The sequence below is a fragment of the Ahaetulla prasina genome, chromosome 2 (assembly GCF_028640845.1).
Source record: "Ahaetulla prasina isolate Xishuangbanna chromosome 2, ASM2864084v1, whole genome shotgun sequence".
Lineage (NCBI taxonomy): Eukaryota > Metazoa > Chordata > Lepidosauria > Squamata > Colubridae > Ahaetulla > Ahaetulla prasina.
The window spans coordinates 3,623,083-3,642,921 of NC_080540.1; the positions used below are offsets into that span (position 1 = coordinate 3,623,083).

General features: G+C 43.8%; 1 protein-coding gene and 1 pseudogene across 1 annotated transcript in view; both read left to right on the plus strand.

Moving 5' to 3' along the window:
- LOC131192752 (zinc finger protein with KRAB and SCAN domains 7-like) overlaps positions 1-19,839 on the plus strand; it is a 94,361-nt pseudogene that overhangs the window by 61,759 nt on the left and 12,763 nt on the right.
- LOC131193708 (zinc finger protein 729-like) overlaps positions 1-19,839 on the plus strand; it is a 37,772-nt gene that overhangs the window by 13,194 nt on the left and 4,739 nt on the right. Inside the window, 2 exon segments of the mRNA XM_058174186.1 lie at positions 8,527-8,821; positions 11,783-12,772. Coding sequence (XP_058030169.1) covers positions 8,527-8,821; positions 11,783-12,772 — 1,285 coding nt within the window.

Genomic DNA, 19,839 nt, shown 5'->3' on the forward strand with positions numbered 1-19,839 from the left:
TAATAAAAATGATTGGTGATAAAAAAATTCTTAAATATATGCTATTTAGAGGCAGAGAAAGATTGTGAGTCCAGGACTATTCCTGAGTGGGGAAGAAATTGTCTATGAGATCTCTGGGCATTTTTAAGAGACAGTTGTTAGATGGTCTGGCCTCTGATTAAGTAATATAGATTTAAGGTTTAGATTTGTAAAATTTGAAGTTAATAGAAGATTTAATAATCGTGTCTCTTCATGTTGCGTCACCTGCAAAGTCATGGAATCAATCATTAACCAATCTATTACCCTCCCGCTAGAGACAAACAACCTACTTTCTAGCAAACAATTTGGTTTCAGAAAAAAATTATCCTACAAACTACAACTACTACATTGCAAAAACATATGGACTACACATCTCGATCAGGGCAAAGCAATAGACTTCTGTAAAGCTTTTGATTCGGTGGTACACGACAAATTACTTCTAAAACTAAAATCCTATGGCATTTCTGGACTCCTACATAAATGGATAGCTGTCTTCCTGTCAAACAGGAAACAAGTGGTCAAAATAGGAAGCGCTCTATCAAATCTAGTACCTGTTAATAGTGGTGTTCCCCAAGGCAGTGTTTTAGGTCCAACACTCTTCATACTTTACATAAATGACCTTGCGATCATATTAAAAGCAACTGTGTTCTCTTTGCTGATGATGTTAAACTATTCAACACCACAGTCAATGCAACTACCCTTCAAAAAGACCTTGACTATGTGGCAGATTGGTCTTAACAAGTGGCAACTTCCAATCTCAACAAACAAATGCTCTGTCTTGCACATTGGCAAAAAAAATCAAAACAAAATACAAATTAGATGGACATGACCTTATAGATGACCCTCACTCTGTCAAGGACCTTGGAGTACTCATTTCTAAAGACCTAAGTGCCAGAGCCCACTGTAACAACATTGCCAAGAAGGCACTAAGAGTTGTTAACCTAATCTTTTTTATTTATTTATTTACATTTATATCCTGCCCTTCTCCGAAGACTCAGGGCGGCTTACATTGTGTAAGGCAATAGTCTCATCCTATTTGTATATTTATATACAAAGTCAACTTATTGACCCCCCAACAATCTGGGTCCTCATTTTACCTACCTTATAAAGGATGGAAGGCTGAGTCAACCTTGGGCCTGGTGGGACTCGAGCCTGCAGTAATTGCGAGCAGCTGTGTTTAATAACAGGCTTCTTACAGGCTTCTGTAATCTTGCGTAGCTTCTTCTCTGTTAATATTGTACTACTAACTAGAGCATACAAAACATTTGCTAGACCAATCCTTGAATACAGCTCATCTGTCTGGAACCCGCACTGCATATTGGACATACATGCAATCGAGAGTCTAGAAATATTTCATAAAGATTCCTCCACTCCATAGTTGTGTAAAAAAAGTGCTGCTTGAACTCATTTATTAAAACCCCGAATAGCATTGTGGAAATACCTTTGTGTCTGTTCCAAAGCTCCGCCCAGGGGTGGGTTCTACTTAACTTTACCTCCGGTTTGCAATGCGACCGTGCGTGTGCACTTGCTTCGCTCACACACTGCGAATGCACAGAAAATTCCTGATGACGTCCGGGTAGGTGGATGGAGCGTCCCGCCAATTTTACTATTGGTTCTTGCGAACTGGTCTGAACCGAGGCCACCCACTACTGGTTCCGCCACACAGGGAGCGTTAAAGCAAGTAGTGTCAACGCTGAAAATGACTAGGGGGCGGTGCTCATCTCTGTTTTAAAACCAAAGAGCCAGCGCTGTCCAAAGACGTCTCCGTGGTCATGTGGCTGGCATGACTCAATGCCAAAGGCTCACGGAATGCTCTTACTTTCCCACCAAAGGTGGTTCCTATTTTTCTACTTGTGTTTTTTACGTGCTTTCGAAACTGCTAAGTTGGCAGAAGCTGGGACTAGTAACGGGAACTCACCCCATTACACGGCAGCACTAGGGATTTGAACCGCCGAACCGCCGACCTTTGGATTGACAGTTCAGCTGTCTTAGCCCCTGAGCCACCGCGTCCAATAGCTCACCGTTAAAATGAGGAGTCCTTGGTGTTCTCTGACTTGATTGTTTTGTTGCAGACATTTCATTATCCAAACTAGACAACATTATCAGTGCAGCAACCAACCTGAGGCCACCAAGGACCCCTCAATCCAACTTGTCTCCACTGTGTCAAATTAATATCTGAGTCAACCAGTATGAATGTAGAAACAGGAAGCCTTTTTCGTTCAAAGACCTCTTATGATGAGATGGAATAATGACAGATGTCAATGTAGTGTGTGGAAAAAGCTTCCGGGTGAGGTCCAGAATGAACAGAAGCTGAAACAAATGCACGGGGAAAATATATTTTTCAAGCATTAGGGCCATATTTTTGTCTTTTTATGGTTTGCCATAACATTAAGGTAACTTAAAATTAAATAAGTATCTGTCGTGTAGTTACTTGCTAAACGTGCATAAAATTATATTCATTGCATGATTAAAAATTAGTAACCCACTAAAGTCTTTGGATGGCCGGGGAGGGCACACTTCAGTTGTTGCTCAGTTGAAGCTCTTTTTTCAAATATGGATTATTAAAGGTTCAGTGTCAAATTGGAGAAAGAAAGAAAAAAAATCAGACGTTACGTCCATTTTTTGAAGTGGATTTGTAACCACTTTTCCATCCTTTTTTATTATTTATTATTTATTATTATTATTTATTTGATTTTTATACCGCCCTTCTCCCAAAGGACTCAGGGCGGTGTACAGGCAAAAATAAAACAGATAATACAATATACAATTTAAAAAGCAGATTAAAAAACTTATTTTAAAATTAGCCTGATAGGTTAAAATATACTAGACTAAAAAACCCCATTTAAAATTAATTAATAAAAATTTAAAATTTAAAATTAATAAAATTCAATGAAAAGATGTGTCCTCAGTTCGCGACGGAAAGTCCGAAGGTCAGGTATTTGGCGTAAACCCGGGGGAAGCTCGTTCCAGAGTGTGGGAGCCCCCACAGAGAAGGCCCTTCCCCTGGGGGCCGCCAGCCGACATTGTTTGGCGGACGGCACCCTGAGAAGTCCCTCTGTGAGAGCGTACGGGTCGGTGGGAGGCATGTGGTAAATTAAATTTTGTTTTGCTCACTGTAGCTAAACTCTGGGTGTCAACTCCAAATCTGGCCGAATGTTTTCATAGCAATGGAGCCTTCAGCTTTTCTTGTCTTGCTTTTCCATTTTCTTTTTCATTTATGGTCTAATGATATATCCCTGCATTAAATGCTCCAAGGTGCTCAAACCTCCTAGTCACATTTCTTGAGGTGAATTTCCTACTCAAACCCTATGTAAAAATGGGTTTTCCTCATCATAGTTTAGCTTTCTATTCCTTTTTCAGGACCTTCCTTTTCTTTCACCAGAAGAGGCTGGAGGGGTCTCTGCCCTTTCTGTTCCTCCCTTCGCTGAGAGGCTGAGCGAATGATTTCAAAAGGGCACCTCTATGTATTGAATTAAAGAAATAAAAAACAAATGCATAAAAATCATTTCCCTGATTGTGGCTTTGCTGCCTGTGTCCCATCTTCCTCCACTTAAGACCAGAGTTTGCAACAACCGCAAGACACAAGCTGTGATCCCCAGAGAGCCTCCTGGTCCTTCTCTTCTGACCGCCCGGCTGTTTCTGACAGGATTTGGTCCCTTTTGAGGCCTCCCACAATCTTGGCTGAGCCTTCAGGGCGACTGTTCTTGAGGGAAGCGAGTTCAAATCCTCCAGAGAGATATTTTTCTCCATCTCCACAGACGGTTCCTGGACAGGAAGATGGAGAATGTGCCTCCTCTGAAAACCACAAAGCTTTTCCTGGGGAGGGAGGAATTGTGAGGGGCTTTCCCCCCTAGTCCCATGTCCATTATCTCTACCCTCTCCTTTCCCCTCAGGCGCGCTCCTGTTTCCCGCCCTCTCTACAATCCTGGCACTCTGCCCCAATCCACCAGGGGGAGCCCGCTGCTAAGAAAAGGAAACGACAGGCGGTTCCCCATTGGTCCACTGGAGGACGAACGTCACAGCTGCCTTTCCAGAGGAGGAGGCGACAGGAGTGACATCGCAAACACATGCCGCTCTAGGACATCACACTCGCTCTCCTTAACCCCTGGAGTTCCGCAGGAGATGCATAGGCTGCAGGAGGGTCTAGCAGGCAGAGAGCCAGACGTGCCCCTGGTGAGGTGTGTGTGTGGCTGTTCACAGGCCGAGGGAGGTGGAAAAGGAAGAGACCGACTGGTCTGGGAGCCTGGTTAGGTGGCTCAGTGGCTAAGACGTTGAGCTTGTAGATCAGAAAGGTCGGCAGTTTGGGGGTTGGAATCCCTAGTGTAGGTCTCCTGGGTGAGTAGGGGCTCGCGCTAGGTGACTTCCAAGGTCCCTTCCAACTCTGTTACTGTTACCCCGGGTCCCATGCTCCCCAGCCGTCCTCTCCATGCAGGAAGAAGCGGACCTCCAAAGCAGCAGCAGCAGAAGAAGCGGGGATCCCAGGAAGGAGGGGATGGGTGGATCCGGCCACCCTTCCCTTACCTGTGTCCCAGGAAGAGCCTTGGAGCCATTTGGAGTTGCTCTGCAGGAGAGAGAAAGGATGGAGACACAACCTTTGGGAAAGGAGGGAACCGGAAAAAGCCCTTCAGCTGCTAAGCCTGGGAAGCTCTGGACAAGGACTGGGCAGAAGATCCTGGAGGAGGAAACCATCCCCCCTTCAGAAGTTCAGCCCTGGAATTTCATCCAATACCGGGAGGCTGAGGGTCCCCGAGGACTTTGCAGCCGACTCCATGACTTTTGCAGGCGATGGCTGAGACCAGAAAAGCACACCAAAGCCCAGATGTTGGACCTGGTGGTTCTGGAGCAGCTCCTGGCTCTTCTGCCCCCAGAGATGGAGGGCTGGGTGAGGGAATGTGGAGCAGAGACCAGGCGGTGGCCCTGGTGGAAGGCTTTCTCTTGAGCCAGGTGGAGGAGCAGAAAGAGCAGTTTGAGATGCAGGTGAGACATTTTAGGGAGCTCAAAAGACAACAGAGAATCTGTTTGAATAATTCATCCCTCCTTCCCAAACCTCTCTGACATTCATAATAGGTGGCGATGTCCCACTAATTCTTGTAGGACATTGTTCCATTTTTTTCTCACTCAGCCTCACTGATGGATATTGTGGGCCTTGAGGTTGTGTTCAGAATATAAAAACCCATTTATTTCTTGTGATTTACGTTAATTCTGCTTCTTTTTTCCTTCCTCCTATTTGAAGTGCTGTGAGGGAAAGAAGAATCCATCAAATCCCCTGCAGGAGCTATTTCTCACAAGGAAAATCCCAGTTGGGACGCCTCAGGAGGTAATCAAAGATCCTCCCTTAACCATCTGTCTTAACTTCCCTCACTCTTCTCTTCTAAAGAATATCTCCTCCTATTTTGTTATGCATTTTGAAATTATTTATTCCTTACAGAGAAACAAAGAATGAAGTTTTCTGGTTTTTATGACAGAGATCAAACAGCGGTGGAATTTCCAAATCAAGTAAGAAAGGGGGAAAAAATTAAGTTTGTATTCTCCCTTCAGGAAGTGAAGTGGGTATGCAGAGGGCTCTTTCCTTCTATTTCCCCCCTTCTCTGGCCTGGATTACTTTTGTCTCCTTCCGCAAAATGGACAGCAGAATAGCAGATTCAAATTCCTGTCAGTCAGAATAGCTTCCTCTTCTTCTCTTGTTCTGCTAGGTACTCCTCCAAATTTGAGTTTACAAGAAGCAATTTTTTAAAAAGTCCTTCAAGAATAAACGTATCACAGTGGCAGCAACTGCTAGAGACTCATTTTTTGGTGTAATTCGTTGACTAGGAATTGTGCAAAGCTAATTAAAAATAACTAAATACTCACATGGCCACATTACTATTTTTGAAAAGCTTTATTACCTGTAGTTCAAAAATAAGCAAATCATATCAAAAAATAAAGCAGACTATTAAAATCCTAAGGGAGTGGCCATGTTGAGCACATAAACATGATACTTTGGGCTACAGAATAATTTCCAATCCTCTGATTTGCGCCTCGATTAAGAGATGAAATATTCCTGCTTTGCAAAGGCTGAGAAATGACTTTCCCAGGGAATTTTTTCTTCTTTGTTTTCTTCCATTTAGCCAATGACTCAGACTACTAGATCAATCAATGATAGACAGAGCGATAGATCAGTTGATCCAGAAGTGGGGTTACTTTGCTTAAAGGCACTGAAGTTTTTGCAGAATAAATGAACTTGATAAAACTTTCCAAAAAACTTATTCAATCACAGAAATTTTCAGAATTGTCAGTTTTCTCACATAAAATTAGGACATGTGTGTCGCACAGCATTTAACTTTTTGCATATTTTTGGTTTCGAAATTTGGAAACAATGGAAAAGAATAACAGAATTAATAGGGACCTTGGAGGTCTTCTAGTCCAATTCCCTGCTCAGACAGGAAGCCCTATAACATTTCAGATATATGGCTTTTCAATTTCTTCTTAAACACCTCCCGTGTTGCAGCATCTGCAACTTCTGGAGACAAGTCATTCCACTGATTAATTGTTCCCACTCACAGAAAATTTCTCTTCAGTTGAAGGTTGGTTCTCTCCTTGATTAGTTTCCATTCATTGCTTCTTGTCCCACCTTCAGGTAGCAACCCCTTAGATATTGGAACACTGCTATCGTGTCCCCCTAGTCCTTCTTTTCACTAAACTAGACATACCCAATTCCTGCAACTGTTTTTTATATGTGGTACCTTGCTCGATAGTAGTAACTGTGAGAGGGATCTTGGAGTCCTACATGGACAACCATTTAGATATGAGCCAGCAGTGTGCAGCAGCTGCCAAAAAAGTCAACACAGTTCTGGGCTGCATAAACAGAGGGATAGAATCAAGAGTCCATGAAGTGTCAATACCACTTTATAATGCCGTGGTAAGGCCACACTTGGAATACTGCATTCAGTTTTGGTCGCCACAATGTAAAAAAGATGTTGAGACTCTAGAAAGAGTGCAGAGAAGAGCAACAAAGATAATTAGGGGACTGGAGGCCAAAACATATGAAGAACGGTTGCAGGAACTCGGTATATCTAGTTTAATGAAAAGAAGGACTACGGGAAACATGATAGCAGTGTTCCAATATTTCAGGGGTTGCCACGAAGAAGAGGGAGTCAAACTATTCTCCAAAGCACCTGAGGGCAGGACAAGAAGCAATGGGTGAAAACTAATCAAGGAGAGAAGCAACTTAGAACTAAGGAGAAACTTCCTGACACTTAGAACAATCAATAAGTGGAACAACTTGCCTGCAGAAGTTGTGAATGCTCCATCACTGGAATTTTTAAAGAAAATGTTGGATAGCCATTTGTCTGAAATGGTGTAGAGTTTCCTGCCTGGGCAGGGGCTTGGTCTAGAAGACCTCCAGGGTCCCTTCCAACTCTGTTGTTCTTGTTGTTGTTGTTATTGTTATTATTATTATTATTGTTATATGTTTTAGCCCGCAGTCCACTAATAATTCTTGTTGCTCTTCTCTACACTCTTTTTCTAGAGTCTCAACATCTTTTTTATAGTGTGATGCAATATTCCAAGTGTGGTCTTGCCAAGGCATTATGAAGTGGTATTAACACTTCATGAGATCTTGATTCTATCCCTCTGTTTATGCAGCCTATGAATCCGTTGGAGGTTTTTTTGGCAACTGTAGCACACTGCTGGCTCATGTTTACGTGGTTGTCTACTAGGACTCCAAGATCCCTGTTGCACTTTCTATTGTTGAGCCGGGTATCATTTATTCTATGCCCATGCATTTAGTTTTTCTTTCCTAAATGTAGAACCTTACATTTTTCACGGTTGTTTTTCATTTTGTTATATGGAGCCCAATCTGTTGATCCTTTTATATCTCGAGCTTATCTTCTGGAGTGTTGGTATTCCTGTCAATGCAATCTTGTCTGCAAATTTGATGAGTTCCCCTTCTATCCTCTTGTCTAAATCACTGAACAAGATGAACATATCTTGTGAATCCTCCTGTTCTGTTCTTTTTTCTGTGTTCAGGAGAGTCTTTTGCCCTCCCTCTCTGTCTCTTCTCTCTCTCTCTTTCTTTCCCTCCCTCCCTCTCTGTGTGTGGGAGGGACGAACCTCTGAACTGGTGCTCGGTGGTGGTGGGAATCTCTCTGTGTCTCGTCTCTCTTTCCCTCCCCCTCTCTCTGTGTCTGTCTCTTTCCCTCCCTCTCTGTCTCTTCTCTCTCTCTCTCTCTCTCTTTCCCTCCCTCCCTCCCTCTTTCTGTCATGGGCGGAGGGGGGGGAGGAATCTCTGAACTGGTGCTTGGTGGTGGTGGGAATCTGAATCTGACATCCAGAGGCCAACGAGCCACATACCGAAGACCAGACAGGGGCAATCCTGCAAAAATAACACATCTCTTGTTGCTTGTGAGCGCTTCTGGTTAGGAGGAAGAGAAGCATGGTGGGAGGAGGCTTGGCAGGTGTCAGAGGCGTGGCAAGCGCTTCGCATCTCCTAAGGGGGATTGAACCTCCCCGCTCACATCTTCACCTAAGGGCATCGCTGGCAGCCACTTCCTGCATTTCAGGAGGTCCGTGCTCTTCCCGCTGGTGCTTGGCCTCCTCGATGCACGGAGGCAGAAGGCGGAGGTCCGTGCTCTTCCCGCTGGTGCTTGGCCTCCTCGATGCACGGAGGCAGAAGGCGGCAGTCACGTCATGGGTTTCGTTCACTGCCTGCAAGCTCTGGGCAGCAAGCAGCCGAGCAAGCAAGCCAGCAATCTGCAGGCTGCCTCTAATCTGCAGTTTACTCATGAGCACCATCGGCCTTTCTCCCTGTCTCTCCCGGCCAATGGTGATTATGAGTAAACTGCAGCTAGGAATCCCAAATATGGCCAGGAATGAACATTTGTGTGGTAGCCACTGGCTGGAACTACTAAACAGGCAGCCAAACTAAGTTCCTGAAGCTGCTGCCGTTGTCACCATGTTTTTCGCGCATCCGCATCCCATTGGACTTGCAAGGCAATGGGATTCGTGTGCGCGAAGAACATGGTGGCAGTGAACATGGCGGCCAGGGCAAGCAAGCGGCCACCGAGGGACCTGTTTGGGGATGTGGCCAGCCGGCTATCATTACTGGTTCAGTGACCTTGACCAAATTTCCGCCAACGGTTCGTGCAAACCGGTAGCAACCCACCACTGCCCTCCTTCCCAAACTTCTCTGACATTCGAAATATTTGGCGATGTCCCACGAATTCTTGTAGGATATTGTCCCATTGTTTTCTCACTCAACCTCACTGATGGATATTGGGGACTTTGAGGTTGTGTTCCAAATATAAGAATACACTCCATGTTATGTGATGTACATTAATTCTGTTTCTTTTTTCCTTCCTCCTATTTGAAGTACATCACAGCGGAAGTCAGAGATCCTGAGGGAAAGAAGAATCCATCAAATTCTCCTCAGAAGCAATTTTTCAGGAGGATCCCTTGGAAAGACCCAAGTCAGAACACCCCAGGAGGTAATCGAAGATCCTCTGATTACCCTGAGAGATCCTATCTGCCTTATCTCCTTCTCTTCCATAGTATACCTCCTCTTATTTTGTTAAATATGCATTTTGAAATTATTTTATCCTTACAGAGAAACAAAGAATGAAGTTTTCTGTTTTTTATGATGGAGCTCAAACAATGGTTGAACCTCCAAATCAAGTAAGAAAGGGAAAAATTATTAGATTTCTATTCTCTTTTCCTTCACGAAGTGTGCAGAATGTAGAAGAAATATTTTTTTAAGAAGTCCTTCAAGAAATAGGAATAATAAACGTATCACTGTGGTAGTAGCAATAGCAATAGCACTTAGACCTGGTATCTGGATGAAACTGTCTATCTAGACCCATTCCAGTTCGGTTTCCGACCTGGGTATACCACGGACACGGCCTTGGTCGCGTTGGTGGATGATCTCTGGAGGGCTCGGGATAGAGGTTGTTCCTCTGTCCTGGTCCTATTAGATCTTTCAGCAGCTTTTGATCCCATTGACCATGGTATCCTGCTGCGATGGCTGGAGGGTTTGGAAGTGGGGGGCACCGTTTTTCGGTGGTTCTCCTCCTATCTCTGACTGGACGCAGATGGTGTTGGCAGGGGGGCAGAGATTGGCCGCGAGGCGCCTCACGTGTGGGGTGCCACAGGGGTCGGTTCTCTCGCCTCTCCTGTTTAACATCTATATGAAGCCGCTGGGTGAGATCATCCGTGGTTTTGGGGTGCAATACCATCAGTATGCTGATGATACTCAGCTGTACATTTCCACCCCTGACCACCCCAATGAGGCCGTTGAAGTGATGTCCCGGTGTCTGGAGGCCGTGCGGGTCTGGATGGGGAGGAACAGGCTTTGACTCAATCCCTCCAAGACTGAGTGGCTGTGGATGCCGGCATCCCGGTACAGCCAGCTAGTTCCATCGCTGACTGTTGGAGCCGAGTCATTGGCCCCTATGGAGAGGGTTCGCAACTTGGGCATTCTCCTGGATGTTTGGCCGTCGCCAGGGGAGCTTTTTATCAGGTGCGCCTGATACACCAGTTGCGCCCCTTCATAGACCGGGATTCCCTATGCACGGTCACTCATGTCCTCGTCACTTCCCGCCTGGACTACTGTAACACTCTACATGGGGCTCCCCTTGAAGAGCACCCGGAGGCTACAACTGGTCCAGAATGCGGCTGCGCGGGTAATAGAGGGAGCTACTCGTGGCTACTTTAGGCCTCTGTTCTCTGCTAACCAAGGCAAGGATGAGATTAAGGGGAAAATGCTTTGCAAACATTTTCAGACGCTTTTGCCCAGGATCTCATGCAGTCCTCAGGTCGTCAAGAACACACAAGATCACGCGAGATCGGTAGCCTGAGATCTTGCACCACTGGTCTCTTGTGATCTCACACAAAAGTAGTTTAGGCCTACATTCTCTGCAAACTAAAGCCTGTAGCAGATCCAGCAAAAGAGCCGTTGCAACCCGATGAGACTTCGGGGCAGCAAAATAGCCATCCTTGTAGCCTCCCATCATTTCCAGTGTCAGTGCAAAGAACATTTACAAGCCAATGGGAGGCTTCAAGCAAGGGACTTTACTCCAAAGTCTCATTGAGGGAATGAAGGAATGGACTGAGCGGAGTCCTGCTTGCCAGACAGTTGCTGTGGAGCCACTGCTCCAAGGTACACGGGGGATGAAGGAGCTTGTTTCAAAATTGGGCCGTGGTAGCTCAGGCTGTAAGAAGCCTGTTATTAAAACACAGCAGCCTGCAATTACTGCAGGTTCAAGCCCGGTCCAAGGTTGACTCAGCCTTCCATCCTTTATAAGGTAGGTAAAATGAGGACCCAGATTGTTGGGGGGGCAATAAGTTGACTTTGTAAAAATATACAAATAGAATGAGACTATTGCCTTATACACTGTAAGCCGCCCTGAGTCTTCGGAGAAGGGCGGGATATAAATGTAAATTTTAAAAAAAATTGTTTCAGTTCTCACAGGTCTCTGCTGAAATTAATAAATCTTACGTTTTCTCCTAATTCCTCCTTGGATGTTTCCCCTGATTATTCCTTAGCTCGGAACTGAGTGAGATTTCCATATATGTAGATACTTATAAAGAAAGAGGTATTTTCTAGATATTTTGAAAGCTTTCACCACTTGTGAATAGAGAAATCACATTTCTATATCACACCATTGTAAGCATGGAAACATAAAACATAACGCAATTTTGGAAAAATTCAGAAGGAAATTCACTTGACTGTCCACAATTTGATCTTTTTCTCTAAGCTTCTTATCATTTTCATTTCTCTTTTGCTTTGAAGGTAATAATGGGCAGGAGAATCAAGATTCCTGGGAACTGTTCCAAGTGACCAATGGAAGGGAGAAGTTTGGAATTCAAATAGAATTCGAAAGCCATGAGAGTAACCAGTCAAAGAACTGGAATCAGGATAGCCCATCTTCCACTGATGCTCTGATGGATGACTTTCTTGCCCAACAAGAGAAACCATATAAGTTCCTTACACCTCAAAAAATGATTGACACAAAAGAGAAGCCTTTTAAATGTTTGGAATGTGGAAAATGTTTTAGAATAAGCAGGCATCTTACTTCCCATGAAAGGATTCACACTGGGGAGAAGGTATACAAATGCAGAGAGTGTGGTAACAGGTTCAGCACTCACAGTAATCTTATTTCCCATAAAAGGATCCACACAGGAGAGAAACCATATAAATGCATGGAGTGTGGAAAGAGTTTTACTTGGAGTGGTGTACTTATTACTAACCACAAAAAGATCCACACAGGAGAGAAACCATATAAATGCATGGTGTGTGGAAAGACCTTTGCTCTGAGCGATAAACTTACTATTCACAAAACGATGCACACAGGAGAGAAACCATTTCAATGCATGGAATGTGGAAAGATCTTTGCTCGAAGAGGTACTCTTATTTGCCATGAAAGGATTCACACAGGGGAGAAGCCATATAAATGCATAGAGTGTGAAAAGACGTTTACTCGTAGCAGTGGACTTAGAAGCCACAAAATGATCCACACAGGGGAGAAGCTGTATAAATGCATGGAGTGTGGAAAGACCTTTGTTCAAAACAGTAATCTAATTTCCCATAAGATGATCCACACAGGGGAGAAGCCATATAAATGCATGGAGTGTGGAAAGACCTTTGCTAAACACAGTTATCTTACTTCCCATAACAAAATCCACACAGAGGAGAAGCCATATAAATGTATGGAGTGTGGAAAGAGCTATGCTCAGAATGGAAGTCTTATTTCTCATAAAAGGTTCCATGCTCGGGAGAAACTATATAGCAATAGCAATTCCACTTAGACTTATATACCACTCCACAATGCTTTACCACATTCCTTGAGCAGTTTATAAAATCAGCATGTGGTCCCCAGCAATCTGGGTCCTCATGTTAGTGACCTCAGAAAGATGAAAGGATGAATCAACCATGAGCCTGTCTGAATCCAATTCATGGCTGTGAGCAATTAGCCTGTAGTTCTGCATTCTAACCACTGACCCACCATGTCTCTATAGAATTTTATGTGTATGTGCCTTGCTGAACCAAATGAGACAAGGTTGAATCCAAGAAAATGAAATGTAATGTTGAGAAAGGTAAAGTTTTACATCTGGGTAGGAAATACAGATTACATGAAACCTAGCTCAAATACAGTAACTGTTGAAAGGGTCCTTGGAGTCCGAATGAATGATCATTTAAGCATGAGTCACCTGTGCAGCCGCCGCCAAAAAAAGCTAATAGAATCCTTGGTTGTATAAACAGAGGCAGAGAATCAAAATCACGTGAAGTATTAGTACCACTTTATAAAGCAGTAAGACCACACCTGGAATACTGCATCCAGTTTGGGTCATCACATTACATAAAAGATGACATTGGAGAAAGTGCAAACAAGACCAGCAAAAACTGATTAAACGCTTGAATACTAAAACAAGAACGGCTGCAGGATTTGAGTTGGGCTAGTCTAGAGAACTTGCTAACATAGTGTAAGCCGCCCTGAGTCTTCGGAGAAGGGCGGGATATAAATGCAAATTAAAAAAAAAACAAGGATTAGGAATGAAATGATAGCAATATTCTAGTATTTGGGAGACTGCCACAAAGAGGAGGAGGTCACTTGTTTTTCAAAGCATCAGAGGACAAGATGAGAAACAATGGATGGAAACTAATCAAGGAGAGAAGCAACCTGGACTTTCCTTACAGTGAAGTACACTGAATTAACTAGCAGAACAGCTTGCATTCTGACATTGTCGGTGCTTCATCTCTGGATGTTTTTAAGAAGAAACTGGACAATCACTTTTCTGAAATGATATAGGATCTCCTGGTTGAACTGCTCTAGAAGAGCTCCACGTTCCCGTCCAGCTCTGTTCTGATTTTGATTCTGAATCCTCAATTCTTTCTTGTGCTTTTTCTCTAAGGAGGAGGTTTTAAAGCAAACGTGAGCATCAGTGGAGATGAAGGTTATCATTTTCCCAGAAAGTGATGTGTGGCTGCCAATATCTTAAGTGGTGGAGATTCCCCAATCATTTCAATAAACTCCCTCTGATGAGTATATTCACTAGAGCAGCACTGCAGTCAGAAACGCATTAGTCCTTACTCCCTTACTATTGTTTCAGCTTTTCTTATTTTAATATTGTCGAAATCTGCCTTTCCACACTACTTCACATTATGTAATGCAAGTAATAATTGAGAGAGGAAGTTTCCATAAGGGAAACGGGGTTGTAGTGATGGTGAATTAAAGAATGGAACTCATAGGCTCTTTGTCCCAACTTTGTGGCGATCTTTCCTTGCCTTCTCTTGTGTTGCCTATCTATGACTCGCACAATCTTATTCGTATCTTTTTCTAAAGTGAGGTCTCCAGAACTGGACACAGTGTTCCAAATGGAGTCTCACTAAAGCCCTATGCAGAGGGATAGGACCTTTTTTTTCTTGATGGTGATGATGCATCCTAGAATTTTGTTTGCCTTCACAGCTGCCGGGCCACACTCTTTACTTATTTTGCAGTTATAATTTTTTCAGTGCCATGGTAACTTTTTTCACAAAATAATTTTCTTCCTTGTGTCCCGTCTTCCTCCCCTTCATGCTGGACTTGGCAACAACCGGAAGACAAAAGCTGGGTTTCCCAGAGAGTCTACCGATCCTCCTCTTCTGACCGCCTGGCTGTTTCTGACAGGATTTGGACCGTTTTGAGGCCTCCTCCAATCTCTGCCCAGCCTTCAGGGTGTCTGTTTTCGAGGGAAGCGAGTTCAAATCCTCCAGAGAGATTTTTCTCCATTTCCACAGATGGTTCTTGTACAGGAAGGAGAAGAAGATGGAGAAATTGTTTCCTCTGGAAACCACAAAGCTTTCTTTGGGAAGGGAGGACTTGTGAGGGGCTTTCCCCCCCTAGTCCCATGTCCATTATTTCTGTCCTCTCCCTTCCCCTCAGATGCCCTCCTGTTTCCCACCCTTTCTACAGTCCTGGCACTTTGCACAAAATCCACCAGGGGGCGCATTCTGCCAAGATGAGGTAATATCAGCTGCTTCCCCATTAGCCCACTGGAGGGCGAAGGTCACAATTGTCTTCCAGAGGAAACTGCAAAGGAAGTGACATCAGAAACGCCACTCTAGGAGTCCGCATACACTCGCCTTAACCCCTGGGGCTCCGCAGGAGGTGGAGAGGCTACAGAAGTCTGGAGAGAGATCCAGATGTGCCTCGGGTGAGATTGGGGGGGGGCTCTTCCTGGGCCCCATGTTCTCCAGCTGCCCTCTCCATGCAGGGGGAAGCAGAAGAACCAGAGATACCAGAAAGGCAGCAGGGATCTGCAGAAAAGCCCGAGTGGGGGAAAAGGGGGGTCGGCCTTGTGGATGCCCAGCAGGAGAAGAGAGAAGCTGGGGGAGGAGGCAGGATTCACACCAGGCACTCCAAGGGCACGATCCTCCACAGCCCACTCTGTTTCTGCAGGAGGAGAGAAGCGGAGCGGCTTCTCCAGCTGCCTCCTTCCCATCCCTGCTGGAGGAGTGGACCTTGGCCCTGAGCTGGGATGAGCCGCTTGGGGCTCCAGGCAGGTTGGGTGAAGGTTGTTCAGTGGTGAAATTCTCCATTTTGTAAATTGTTGGCATTTATTTTTCTTTCCAACTCAGATACAAAAACTCAAAGCCATTTGAAATCTTTGCAAGCCAAAATTTTCTCTTCCTGGGAAAAAAAGAGCAGAATAACTTGCAGGGATCAGTCTTGCAGCACCAGAAATGGTCCTGTGAAGGAAAAGGCATCTGGAGACCCACAGAGTCGGACCCATCTGCAGGACAGAGAAAGGATGGAGACACAACCTTTGGGAAAGGAGGAATCCGGAAAAGGCCCTTCAGCTGCTCAGCCTGGGAAGGGGTGGAAGCTCTGGACAAGGACTGGGCAGAAGATCCTGGAGGAGGAAACCATCCTCCCTTCAGAAGTTCAGCCCTGGAAATTCATCCACTGCCAGGAAGCTGAGGATCCCCGAGGACTTTGCAGCCGACTCCATGGCTTTTGCAGGCGATGGTTGAGACCAGAAAAGCACACCAAAGCCCAGATGCTGGACCTGGTGGTTCTGGAGCAGCTCCTGTTCCTTCTGCCCCCAGAGATGGAGAGCTGGGTGCGGGAGTGTGGAGCAGAGACCAGTTCCCAGGCGGTGGCCCTGGCTGAAGGCTTCCTCCTGAGCCAGGCGGGGGAGCAGAAGGAGCAGGTCGAGTTGCAGGTGAGAGGTCAAAAGAGAACAGAGAATGTGATTGAATACTTCACCCCTCCTTCCAAAACCTCTCTGATGTTCATAATATGTGGCAATGTCCCATGAATTCTTGTAGGACATTTTCCATTATTTTCTCACTCAACCTCTCTGGTGGATATTAAAATAATAATAACAGAGTTGGAAGGGACCTTGGAGGTCTTCTAGCCCAACCCCCTGCCCAGACAGGAAACCCTATACCATTTCAGACAAATGGTTATCCAACATTTTCTTAAAAATTTCCAGTGTTGGAGCATTCACAACTTCTGCAGGCAAGTTGTTTCACTGATTAATTGTTCTAACTGTCAGAAAATTTCTCCTTAGTTCTAAGTTGCTTCTCTCCTTGATTAGTTTCCACCCATTGCTTCTTGTTCTACCCTCAGGTGCTTTGGAGAATAGTTTGACTCCCTCTTCTTTGTGGCAACCCTTGAGATATTGGAACACTGCTATCATGTCTCGCCTTGTCCTTCTTTTCATTAAACTAGGCATACCGAGTTCCTGCTACCGTTCTTCATATGTTGTAGCCTCCAATCCTCTAATCATCTTTGTTGCTCTTCTCTGCACTCTTTCTAGAGTCTCAACATTTTTTTTACATCGTGGCAACCAAAACTGGATGCAATATTCCAAGTGTGGCCTTACCAAGGCATTATAAACTGGTATTAACACTTCACGTGATCTTGATTCTACCCCTCTGTTTATGCAGCCCAGAACTATGTTGGCTTTTTTAGCAGCTGCTGCACACTGCTGGCTTATATCTAAATGGTTGTCCACTAGGACTGCAAGATCCCTCTCACAGGTACTACTATTGAGCAAGGTACCACATATACGGTACCTGTGCATTTTGTGTTTTTGGCCTAAATGTAGAACCTTACTTTTTTCACTGTTGAATTTCATTTTGTTAGATAGTGCCCAATGTTCTAGTCTGTCAAAATCTTTCTGTATCTTGAGCCTATCTTTTGGAATGTTGGCTATTCCTGCCAGCTTGGTGTCATCTGTAAATTTGATGAATTCCCCATCTATCCCCTTGTCCAAATCATTGATGAAGATGTTGAAGAGTACTGGGCCTAAAACAGAGCCTTGGGGTACTCCACTGTATACTTTTTTTTTTAAATTTACATTTATATCCCGCCCTTCTCCGAAGACTCAGGGCGGCTTACAGTGTATAAGGCAATAGTCTCATTCTATTTGTATATTTACAAAGTCAACTTATTGCCCCCCCAACAATCTGGTTCCTCATTTTACCTACCTTATGAAGGATGGAAGGCTGAGTCAACCTCGGGCCGGGCTTGAACCTGCAGTAATTGCAGGCTGCTGTGTTCTAATAACAGGCTTCTAACAGCCTGAGCTATCACTTCCCTCCATGTGGATGTAGTTCCGTTGAGGACTACACGTTGAGTACAGTTGGTCAGCCAGTTACGAATCCATCTGGTGGTGGTGCTGTCTAACCCACATTTTTCTACTTTATCTAGTAGTAGGTTATGGTCTACTTTATCAAATGCTTTACTGAAGTGCAAGTAAATTGCCTGCAGAAGTTGTGAATGCTCCAACACTGGAAATTTGTTGGATAGCCAAAAATGTTGGATAGCCATTTGTCTGAAATGGTGTAGGGTTTCCTGCCTTGGCAGGGGATTGGACTAGAAGACCTCCAAGGTCCCTTCCAACTCTGTTGTTATGTTATGTTATGTTATGTTATGTTATGTTATGTTATGTTATGTTATGTTATGTTATGTTATGTTATGTTATGTTATGTTATGTTAAATTATATCGACAGCATTCCTCTGGTCCACTAATTTTGTCACTTTGTTGTTTGACAAACCTGTGTTGTTTTTGACAAACCTGTGTTGGCTTTTGGTTATTACTTTGTTTGCTTCTAGGTGTTCGGTGATTCATTGCTTGATTATCTTTTCCAGAATCTTCCCTGGTATTGAGGTCAAGCTGATAGGTCTGTAGTTTCCTGGATCGGTTTTTTTTTTCCTTTTTTGAAGATGGGAACTACATCAGCTCTTTTCCAGTCCTCTGGCAGTTCCCCTGTGCTCCAGGATCTTTGAAAGATATAGTTCAGTGGTTCTGAGATTTCGTCTGCCAGTTCCTTCAGAACCCTGGGGTGTAATCCATCCGGTCCTGGTGATTTGAACTCATCTAGGGTAGACAGATCTTCACTTACCATTTTCTTCTCTATATAAGAATCCATTTATTTCATGTAATGTACATTAATTCTGTTTCTTCCATCCTTCCTCCTATTGGAAGTGCTCCACTGTGGAGATCAGAGATCCTGAGGGAAAGAAGAACCCATCAAATTCCCCTCAAGACCTATTTTTCAGGAGGATTCCTTGGGAAGATCAAAGCCAGGACACCTTAAGAGGTAATGAAAAATCCTCAGATTACCCAGCTGTCTTACCTTTGGTCTCTCTTCTCTTCTTTAGAATACCTCCACCTATTTTCTTAAATATGCATTTTGAAATTATTTATTCTTTACAGAGAAAAAAAGCATGAAGTTTTCTGGTTTTTCTGGCGGAGATCAAACAGCGGTTGAACCTCGAAATCAAGTAAGAAAGGGAAAAGATATTAGATTGGTATTCTCCCTTCAAGAAGTGAAGTGGGTGAGCAGACTGCTCTCTCCTTGTACCCCCCCTTGTTTGGACTGGGTTATTTTTGTGTTCTTCCACAACATGTACAGCTGAATAGCAGATTCAAGTTGCTGTCAGCCACGTAGCTTCCTCTGGTTATCTTGTTCTGCTAGGTACTCCTCCAAGTTTGAGTTTTTTTAAGAAGCAATTTTTAAAAAGTTCTTCAAGAATTAGGAATAAACATATTACAATGGCAGGAACTGCTGGAGACCCATTCTTTTTGAAATTCTTTGACTTCGAATTGTGCAAAGCTAATGAAAAATAACTAAATACTCACAACCAACATATCTTTTCTTTTATGTACACTGAGAGCATATGCACCAAGACAAATTCCTTGTGTGTCCAATCACACTTGGCCAATAAAAAATTCTATTCTATTCTATTCTACATGGCCACATTACCATTTTTAAAAAGCCTTATTTAATAACCTGTAGTTCAAAAATAAGCAAATAAACCAGACTATTAAAATCCAAATAGAATGGCCACATAGAGCATATAATCAAGGTACTTTCGGCTACAAAATAATTTCCAATCCTCTGATTTGTGCCTGGATTAGGAGATCAAATATTCCCTCTTTGCAAAGGCTGAGAAATGACTTTTCCAGGAATTTTATCTTTTTTGTTTTCTCCCATTCAGGTAATAAATTGCTCAGACTACTAGATCAATAAATGATAGACAGAATTATAAATCAGTTGATCCAGAAGTAGGATTACTTTACTGAAAGGCACTAAAGGTTTTGCAGAATCAATCAACTTGATAAAACTTCCCCAACTATTTCTTCAGTTAAAGAAATTTTCAGATTTGCCCATTTTCTCGCCTAAAATGTGGAGTTACATGATGCACAGCCATTTAACTGTTGAGCTAGCCCATGTATTTGGTTTTTCTTTCCTAAATGTAGAGCCTTACATTTCTCAATGTTGTTTTTCATTTTTTAAAAGGTGTCAATCTGTCAATCCTATATCTCGAGCCTCTCTTGTGGAGTGTTGGTATA